Consider the following 11,445-nt stretch of genomic DNA (forward strand, 5'->3'; position numbering starts at 1 on the left):
AGTTTTAATCTTATAATTAAATTGACTACGAAACCAATATAAGATCTGAAACTTAATCATACTGAAGTTACTTTTTAAAATTTTCCTCAATAATTTTCAAATTTTAATAATTTGATGAGAAAATAATTGCTAGGTAGGATAAAGCAATTTTAAAATTTCGTTTCAAAATTTAGAAAAAACAATAAAAAAAGAATAAAACTAACTAAAGTATTAGTTTCATTGTCCTAATAAACTTGCAAATATAAAGATAAAAAGTGTATTGAAATTCCCATTCAGTTTTTGTGAATTTTATCATCGTAATGAAAATAGATAGGACTTCTAAAAGTTTTTATAGCTTGTGATAATTTTTTGCTTCTTCTTTTTTCAATAAATAATAAAAAAAAAGAAATCTGAATCCATTGAAAAATATCTTAAAAAGTCAGATATGAACTCTAGACCAGATGCTCTTTCGATGCAAGGAGAGAAAAGAAGAAATTTCTGTGTGAATCCTAAAATAAGACTTTCAATAGCTAATTAGAAAACAAAAAAAAAATGTGAAAGAAAACAACTCTATTTTTGTGATAAGTTAAATAATTTATTAAACTAGTAAACAAATATTATAATACACTTTTTTTTTCTTGTTAGATTGAGATGTATCTAAAAACAATTAATATTATCTCAACAATATGATAGATTTTTCATAAGTCTTTTAATGCAGTGGGATTTAACCTGAGCTTAAAAGTGACTTGTTATCTAGTTATCTATTATATGAAGTAATACTAAATTTCAATAGTCTAATGACATAAATCATTCTATTAAAATGAAACACAATAAGAAGTTATTATATATAAAAATTCTCTAATTAACAAATCTAAATATATTACTCTGTTCTAAAATAATAGAGATTGATCTTTATGCAAGAAACATCACATGCAAACTCAAACTTACAATCTTACATTAATTAAAAAAAAAAAAACTTACTAAAAAATAACTTTTGATCAGAATAAAATGTTCCACTTGCTACTAAAATATCTAAGATGAATTCATATATATGAAAAAGTGAATAATTTATCTCATAAGTTAAAAAAAAGTTTGTAAAAATAATGATTTTTTAAAATAAAATTTGAAAAATTACAATTTTTTTATTTATAAACCTTTTAACTTAATTAATAAAAATATTGCGACTTCATCATTTTAATAAATTTTACTCTTACACGAATTAACTCAATTCCTAAAACCTAAAAAGTAAGTCTCATATCAATCAGATATTTTCTCTGATATAGACTTTGACTTTGGAGTATATGTAAATGGTCCAATATAAAATCATCTGATATATTTCATCTTTCACCACCTTTCTATTTTGAAGTTTGACTTTCTCCTAAAAATCATGTAGTATATACTGAAACAAAACTATACACTGAATGTTTTGGAGCTTCATTCCCTTAAATTTTTTCAATTTCAATTTACACACATATAACAATATATAGCAAGATATAATATATTAAAAATAAATAACTTATATTTTCTGTTAAAAAACAGTCTATGAAAATATTGATCATACATTTATTTTCAAACCATATTATATTGATCAGATCACATGGAATCCATCAAATAATCCTCAATATATTATTTATATAGAACATAATTCATTACCCTTCTACTTTGTACTTAACAATAAACACAATTGTTTTGATAGATAAATTATAGTATATTCTATGAAAAAAGGACAACTTCTTTTGTGAAAATGAATTAAAATTATACAGTTTATTTATTTGTGATGACATGTAATTATTGTGATATAGTTTGGATTATTTTACTTTAGTTTAAAAAAATATATAAAAATTTTGATAAATACTAAAATTTGATGATACAAAATACTTATAAATTGTAGTGAATTCTATTTTTGACAACTTCCATTTCAGTGTATTAAAGAATAGCCTATAACACCTTACCAGGTAACCCTAATTTCGTCTGCAAACTAACTATACATATCCATGTACATGTACTGCATCAGTATTGATATATACAACGTAAAATTTGAAATGTAATTGGAATATTAATGATAAGGTTCTAGCCAACTAGCTTGATGAGCTAGCATGATAACGTTAATGGCTGTCTATGTTGTGTTGCATGGTTTTCCAGCTGTGAATAATCCTCTGCTTCTTTCCTTTTTTGCTTCTACATTGCCCTAGTCAAATTCAATGTTCAGGACGGCTAAACACCACAACATAAGACACTGTGTTTGACTAAAGCTATCAAATACCAATATGAAATTTTAAATTAATCAACTACTATTACTATAATCACTTCTCCTAGTTCTTTTAACATGCATACAGCTTTTATTTATATCTAATTCAATTCTATAAATTCAGCTTATATTATGAGATTTTCAGTCTATTTATCTTATTGTAGTCTTGAGTTTTATTTCAATTTTCATTTCTTTATACTATAATTTAAAGACAGTCAGGAATGAGTTAAAAACTAGTGAGAATTAGTGGTAACATTTTTGTTTAATATCCTTCTAATTTTAATTTCTTGATCTATATCATATCTTAAAAGAAACATCTTATTGAAAAACTAAACCCTTGTATATATATAAGTCAACCCATTCTCTCTGTATTTTTTTCTAGCTATGTTGTTAATGTAAAATATTTATTGATTCTGTTAATATAAATATTTAGAAGAAAAAAATCTGACTCCGGTTGGATTTCTTGTCAACAACACCATTACTGATTTCTATTTTACTTAAAATATCTCTGCAAACTAAATAGTATTACTAGTTTTAATATGGGACGGGTGAATAAAATATTAAAAATTTCTGACTATTTTCTTAATCAAATGGTCATATGCCATAGACAATTGCGTGATTTCTAAGGTGACCTTTTCATAGAAACCAATCTGACTTAAAACAAATATTATTTTACTCTTTCTCCCACAGCTCACCGTATCTATTCTTCTCACAACATTTGTCTTCTTTGTCTTAACTTTCTTCATTTGGATCTTTGTAAGTTAGAACAATTATTACTTTTTTAATTAAATAATCACTATTTGAAAAAAAAGAAGTTAAATTATTAAGTAGCTTCTAAACTATTTAACAATTGTTAAAGAGATTCTCTAACTAAAAATAATAATTGAGTCCTTAATTGTGTACTTTTCTTTCCAATTACTGTCTCAGAATTTTTGAAACTATACTGCAAAATATTATTTTCTGTCAGTTTCATTGTCAGAAACTAATCTATGTAGACTACAAAGGACGCTTCTACGTTCTACGTGTAAAAACAACATTAAGAGAAGTTTAGAAATGAATTTTTAAAGTTTAATTCAATCTTAAAAATTAGTATATATCACGACTTTATTTTTAGTTGATACGAGATTTCTAACAAATAATATGAATGATATATATCTTTCAAATTTCTCACAAATGGTTATAGAAATTGATTTCATTTATAGTTTAGTAAAAAGCAGTGAAGTATATGTTTTGTGATCCATAAGAAGCTAGAAATTTGACAACTTAGAAAAGAAGTCACATAAGGAATATACGGTTAAACGAAGCTACGTATAGTTAATTAAATACATGGTACAAGTTTATAAATGTTAAATAAAGTTGTTTGACAGTAACATGAATTGCGAGTTTGTGAGACAAGATTTGAATCTAACGTAGGCCGAAAGCCAGAAGCCAAAATGCAAGTTGTCTTGAATATATATATACTTGACCCAGTAGTTTTTGAAGCCTTAAGCTATTTTGTCCTTTGCAACAGCTCAAGCTGTAAAACATATTCAGGAAGTTACATTCTCATTACATGGCAGTTTCATAAAATAATAATTACATGAAAGCAGGCCTTTCTATGAGCCACATACATTCAACTTCAACATATAAAACCACCGTTATCTGCTTTTGTTGACCATCTCTTTTCCTATCTACACACTACACTTCATATTTTTCATTCTTTCATATTTCTTCAAAGTTGAAACTAATCAAATGGAATCTGATCATGATCATCAGCAAGCAGCAATATCTGAAAATCCCTCTGATGGGGAGGACCAAGGTGCAACTCACGTGGCATCCAGGTCCTACGAGTGCAACTTCTGCAGGAGGGGCTTCTCCAATGCACAAGCACTGGGGGGGCACATGAACATCCACAGAAAAGACAAAGCCAAGCTCAAGCAACAACAATCTTCAAATCAACCATCTTTGGACAAGGTTGTCCCTCCACAGGATCAGACCAAGTCTGGTGAAGAACGGAACACGCCAAAATGGAATTGGAATGTGTCCCAAGAAGAACATGCCTCCTCTAGAGCATCTCACACAAGGCAACAGCTTCCACTCTTTGAAGAATCTCCAACCAGCAGTGAAACACTGAAGCCACAAGGTCAAAATACCACTGAAGGAGCTTTGTCATCTACCCGAGATTCATCGTTGAAGTTAGACCTTGAACTCAGACTGGGACTTGAACCACAGGATTCCTCACCAGAAACGGGTACAAGAAATTTTTTTTGAGTTCGATCCTCCTGACGCTATTGTCTCAAGATGTCCACGAACCCCTTTTTTTTTCTTGCTGAAAAGAGCTCATATACTGTTTGATTTTGTTCTCGCGAGTTTACCCTTTGAATTAATTTTTACCATTGCTTGTATTTTATACATCGTTGTAAAATTTACTACTTTTATACAACATTTTCTGTTTTTCTGCAAAATATGTATATGATGTTTACTGCTTTGTTCTGGGTACAATTTTGACTCTTGAACTTAATTCATTGCACCACATTCCAGATATTGCCTCAAACCCTATATAGATCTAGTCTGTTCATATTCGACTAAGTACACACAATAACCAATTGATGATACCCTTGCCTGATGTATGGAAATTATGCTTTTCTAATTAATATGATGTTGCTAATTAAGGAGTTAAAACATGAATATAATCGATAACCTCAGAACAAATTAAATGAGTATTTTTGTATACATACAAGATTTTATTCTCGATTAGAACCTAGTCATAGCCTTGTTCTTGTTCTCATCAACCACTAGTCAATCGATAAGAACAAGGCAATCTATTAGCTGTACTTTCAGTATATATATCTTATATACTTTGGATTAATCTACTTATCCAATATACAGTTTAGAAAGCTAGCTGACCAAACTATTTATACGTATACAAATTCTAAATTCTCTTCATTGACATTTCAATCATACTTAAATTAATCTACCATTTTACTTTTTCTTCATCCACAGTCTCTATTATTGGTTTCAACTTTTCCAATTACTCATTTTAAGCTTGTTAACACAGTAAAACATAAGTAATCAAATTGTTATCTTCTGTGACATTCAACATTCAGTCTAACTAGCTTCTTCATTATATCTTTTATGATTCCAGAAAATGCTAAACTTCTCGTTCTCTGATATAACTATCTTGTAATCTCCACTTTTCTTATTTGTGATATGTGTAATAGTAGGATATGTCTCAGTGATTACATTTTGTTTGGCAACATTTGACCTGCATGAAGAAATAGTTTACCTTGCCACTGGAGAATTATTTGAGACATCAACCTTGTTCTTGTTGTAGGGACACCAACAAGTAACTTTACCACAACATACAGCTTTTAAGTCGGCTTCTTCCATTTTTGTAAGTTTTTTGTACAATGTTTCTAGGTGCCCATAGTATATGATAAAACCTATACATTTAAGCTTAGAATATTCCATTTTTGTAAGTTACTAGATATGCACCTTAAACACGATTGCCTTGTCTCTTCACATCAAGATAAGATTATTAACATGATTACAACCAATATATGATACAAAAAAAAGGGAACTAATCACCTAAACCTATTCAACTAGATGACATAGAAACTAGTTGGACTCCATGGTTTAAGAACTGTGACTTGAAAGATTCGAATTATATATACATATATATTTAGAAGTATATGAATATTTTACTTAATATATTATTCTTTTTGCTGATAAAGAAAACTAGATGACATCCAACACAGTGAAATCTTTTTAACATTTATTTTTCAACAAAGCATTTATATGAAGGACTCATTTCTCAAGTATGTAGATAAGTACTTAGTTTCTAATCTTTTTCTTCAAAATGCAAACATTTACTTTGGAGTTTGTAGGTATTGTAATATGAGATTATCTTGTTGAGTTTTGTTCACATGTTTCACTTCACAACAATACATCTGAATCCTTAACACCTTTCTACTAAGTTGGCAATCTGTTATAAGTTCTCATGTCTTACAGCAAATGCAAGAACAGAGAAAAAAATTATAGTGGGAGTTGGGGCTTTTAATCTCTTTCAAATTTTACAATTTCAACTTTTTCATATACACAATTATAAATTGATATTAATTTAAATTGCATTTTAAAATTATAAATATGTTTAAACTTTACTTTGTGATCAAATATATTGCCATCACTATTTGTTATTGTTATTATTGTGAAGATAATTATTTTATATTTTTTACGTAAATGTTATATTTCGTTTCTGCCTCATAAACATTGACATAATAATTATTTTAAATTTTGAAACAAGATGATAGTGTTTTTGTTCTTGCTGCTATATAATTTGTGAAAATATCATTTATTAAGCTTTCTTAATTAATATGATAAATTTAAAAAAAGAAAATTCATCATCCAAGTCTATTCAATTTTGTGTCATCCCATGAAGCCCTTTACCATTTTTTCCCTACCACGTCTAAATGAAGAAACATTACCACTTATTATAACTTTTCCTTCATATAAGCATTGACTTTAAGAGGTTTTTTAGACAATACGTCCAGAAATGATTGTTATACATTATTGTTGATCTTGTTAGAGATCTCATATTCATCACTCACATATCTCACATCACAAAAATTCTTGTAAATATATTTAATATTTTTGGTCTAAAGTTTTAGTCAATGTGTCATTTAATGTGATAGTCAACAAGAATATAGACACAACTACATTGAGAGTTGAGAGCATTAGTCTCCCTTGGATTACTACAATTTCAATCTTTTTATATGTTAAGTATACAATATACTGATATTAAGAAATAAGTTATATTTTTGTAATTAAATAAAAATATTTAACCTTTACTTGTTTTGAATTTTTTATTTAAATGTTTTTTTTTAATATCTATAAAAAGTAATGGAGTGAGTTTCAATCTTACTATTGTTATCTTTTGTAACATTCAGCTTAAAAGTTTTTTTTTTTTTTCAAAATCTTCATATTATTCCGAAGATGCTATTTACATTTATGAATTGTCATCTCCACTTCTCATAATTTTTATTTTCCTAAGAGTAGACTTTCACATTTATGAACCATTTTTTGTTTATATATGCAGCTCAAATACAAGTCAAATATCTCTATTTCTTCACATGAGCATAACTTGAATAAAATCAATACGAGACAATATTATCACCTAAGTCAATTCAACTAGGTGGCGTGTCAGACAACGATTAAACCCTTTGACATTTTTTCTTCAAACAAGAGAACAATTAAACTCATTTAATTTTTTTCCCTATTTTTTAATTTGTCTTTGTAATATAATGTAATCATTATATAATACTATTGGAGACTTTGTTAGAAATATCTTTTCCGTGACGACAGCCTACAAGAATAATGTCAGAGATAATCATTCGTTATCCAATGTTTCCTCATATGTTGACTTTAATATTAGAAATTTTACAACTCTTTGAAGATCTCATGTTCATTATCTGTCTTGCCTCACAATAATATCTACCAATCTCAGTACCTTTCTATTTTGATTAGTGTGGTATGCTAAAGTGTCAGTGAAAAAATGTTTATGAAATCAACATTAATCTATTTTTCTCACTATAAGAAAACTCTTAAATAATAACCAATTTTAATGACTAAAAATATGTTTAAAAACCAATTTTCTAATTAAAAATTAATTCAGAGATCAATTCTTTTAATAGTCAAAACCTTAGTAATTCATAATAAAAATTATTTTAATTACCAATTTAGAAACCAATTATAATTTTATGAAACTATATTAATTATTAATAATTTTTAGTTTATAAATTAGTATTTAAACTGGTCACTATAATGACTAATTATTTTTATCACTAAAATCGGCCATTATTCAATAGTTTTCTTAGTGTTTGTTGTGATACTTATCTTAAAAATTAAAGTTGATTAAAGTTGAATTTGTTGCAGACATGGTCTCTACAAGGTAGAATAACATTTTTTTACTATCTATAGAGTATATAGATACCTTCGTTAACTTCAAGAAAAACAACAGATTTAACTCACAATGACTTTAAGCATTGAATTGTGCATACCAATCAATATATGAGAATGTTATGTTGGGTAGTTTATGTTTCATCCATTTTCTCGCATACATTTGTGCCATGCAAAAAAAAAAAATATTCTGAATCTACCTTTTCTTACTTAAATATTATACCATTTCTATGTTTCTAAAATTCTCATAGCTACTTACATTCCTTTCCATATTTGATTTTGTTTATCGTTTAATTACATGAAGTGAAAACTATATAGTGGTTATGATGCAGTGCATTCACTCCCATCCACATATCACACATTTCTCATATAACTTGGGCTAAAGGAAAGATGTTTGACATGTTAGGATACAAACAAAAGTCTCACATTGGATAAAAATAAGAAATGGACATGAATTTATATACACATAAGATACTTTCATTGATAAAATACTTTTTGAAGTAGTATTAAAAGTAAATCCGTAAGAGTTTGGACAGTATCTTACCATTATAGAAACCTAATCCTTTCTACGTGACATTCTCCTCACACAATTCACAAAGATTATTATCCAATTGTAATCCTTAACTATTAACTTGTCCTTTGTAGTCACCTTATTATCCAACAACATCCTCCACTCTCAAATTTTATGAAGTCAATATATGTCAAAGAGATAGATAGGAAATGAGACGTTCAAACACTCATTTATTAAGTCAATATGTTTTGATTAGGTGACTTTTAACTCTCTCAATCTAAAGATTGGAAAGCTTAATAAATTGAGACACTAAAGTGTTTCTCTATCAAATCAATATACCTAAAGAAAGTATAAAACATAATTTTTTTTTTTAAATGTTAAATGAACCCAATAGAATATGTCATGTTCAAACAACCCTCTATTGAGTCATTGTAGCTAGATAAAATGTATAACTTATAAATGTCACTTTCTTTAATTGTCATTAAAGTTGATAAGTATATTAGCACTCATCTAAGTGACAAAATATTAAAATGAAGTAGCATTCAACATTGTGGATTAGTTTATACTATGTGATAAGTAATAACCTAAGCAAAAGAATACACAAATAAATTATAATTAAACGACATATCAATTAATTGTTATATATTTGTCAAAGTAATTAAACGATCTATGATTGTTAATTAATAGTAAGAATTTGCGAATATGGCTACACATGGCTTTACATAAATTGTTCAAAACAATTCAATAGTCGAGAACGTAAGTCAAAAAATTAAAAATAATATAAAGTAACTTTTGACACATTAGGACAAGAAAGATATATAGAAATGTCATTAAATAATAATGTTACGATAAAAAAAAGTCTCAATACTTTTAATGTATAATCATTTTTATTTATTAATTTCTTATCATAAATATAAATCTATCACTACAATTCTATAAAAAAAATCTTTTGTTATAATATAATAATTTAATGTATATAAATCTTATTTATTATTATTTAGCAAAATTTCAAAAATGATTCTAAATTTTAATTATTATTAATTTAATTTTTGTTTTTTTTATGATTTCATAGTTTATTATCATTTTTATTAGTATATAAAAAAAGTCGTTATAATTTAAAAAATAATGTAAAGAAACATTCAAATTTTGATTATATGTTTTCTTTTCATTATTTTTTAAAGTATTTTTAAATTTTATCATTTTTATTTCATTAAATTTGTAAACTTAATAAATGTTTTGGTCTCATAAAATTTTATTTGATATTTTAATTTGAAATATATATGATTATAATTTTTTTCTAAATATTTGATAATATTAAATATTTAATAATACTATATTTTCTTTAGAAAAATTTATTATTATTTTATAAAAAATTATTAAATAATTGAAACATAAAGAAAAAATGTATAAATACAGGTACGAGTATATACCGACGAAGATAGAAATGAGACAAAGATTTCATTTCCATTGTGTTTGAGTATAAAGATAAAAATAATTTTTTTTCTTTAAAAATAATTATACGATAGCAAAACTGTTCTCCATTCCGCCAACGTAGACTTAATACCAATGTACTATTGGAATTAATAAATAAAAAATATTTTTGGGTCCTATACGCCTAAGAGAAGTTTAGAACATAGTATATCTACCATTATTTCTAAAATAGATTTATGATTCATCAATAAAAATTAATTAATAATGAATCAGAGTTTTATCATGATCGCAATTTTTAAAAAGAAAAAAAGAAAAAATTATAAATAAAGGAGATTAAACCTCGGAAATGACAAACACTAGAAGAGATAATTCTATTATGAAAGTTATGTAGTCCTAAACGCAATTATTTCTTATCTCTGTTTAAATATAAATTGTAAGAGTCTGGAAAAAAAAATTAAATTAAAAGCTATTAGGCCTTATGGGAGGGCAGGCCCATAAGACTAGGGTACACTCTCACCTTGGAGAAGGCTTTTCAGAAAATCAGATTTCATTAGTCAAACCTCCTCCTCTCTCTAGAACTCAGATTTTTTTATTTTCTCTGCCTTCTCTCTAACCTTGATCTACCTTCTTTGTACCCTTTCTTTCTCAAATTTCCACCGTTGCTTTGTCAAATAGGTGGTGCTCCTACGTTCCCAGAGTCGAGGGCTTTCTATCCCTCCGATTAGTTTCACATATCTCAATTGATAAGGTAATTTTTCCATTCTCTGCATCCTAGGGTTTTACTCTTTTTCCTTATCTTTTCAAGCTCTAAAGGCTTTACTCTACACCATTTTGGTGGCTTATAAGTACTGTGGTGTTGCCTCTATGTGGAGGTACGGTTAGAGAATTTTTCTATTGAGTTGTACTGTGAAGATCATAGAGGTAAGGGGAACTAATTATTTTTGGATTGAATATGTTTAATATATGTATGCATGTTACTTTCAAAAATGATATTTTTCCTATAGCGCGTTTCTGTTTTATCAAAGATTTATGCATCTAACATTTAAATTATGTGGTTGCCAAATTTAAATAATTTGGGGTATAAGAATTAGGAAGTGTGAGCGGACTGTATATGTGAAATATAATAATGGGGTACATTGGTTGAGGGGTTTTATTCCTGGAAGAGATACATGAATGTGTGGTTTATGGGTATATTAGAATGTTATTTTTAATTGCATTGGAATTGGCATATGGGTATGTGAATGGAAAGGAATGGAAATCAAGCATTTCCATGTAAAAGAAAAGTGGGTTACGTAGGTTGAGTGGAGAGAGACTTGGAAGAATGTTGTTGTGTGCGTCAGGA

The 11,445-nt window shown here is 27.2% G+C and overlaps 1 protein-coding gene across 1 annotated transcript; it reads left to right on the plus strand.

Moving 5' to 3' along the window:
* Nucleotides 1–3,958: 3,958 nt before the first annotated feature.
* Nucleotides 3,959–4,477, plus strand: LOC106756004 (transcriptional regulator TAC1). The gene has a single exon (XM_014638238.1). It carries the CDS (start codon nucleotides 3,959–3,961, stop codon nucleotides 4,475–4,477), a length of 519 nt encoding a protein of 172 aa, XP_014493724.1.
* The last annotated feature ends 6,968 nt before the right edge of the window (nucleotides 4,478–11,445 follow it).

The sequence above is a fragment of the Vigna radiata genome, chromosome 2 (genome assembly GCF_000741045.1).
Source record: "Vigna radiata var. radiata cultivar VC1973A chromosome 2, Vradiata_ver6, whole genome shotgun sequence".
Taxonomy (NCBI): domain Eukaryota; kingdom Viridiplantae; phylum Streptophyta; class Magnoliopsida; order Fabales; family Fabaceae; genus Vigna; species Vigna radiata.

Coding starts and splice junctions, on each gene's coding strand:
- LOC106756004 (XM_014638238.1), top strand. CDS start 3,959: ATGGAATCTGATCATGATCATCAGCAAGCAGCAATATCTGAAAATCCC.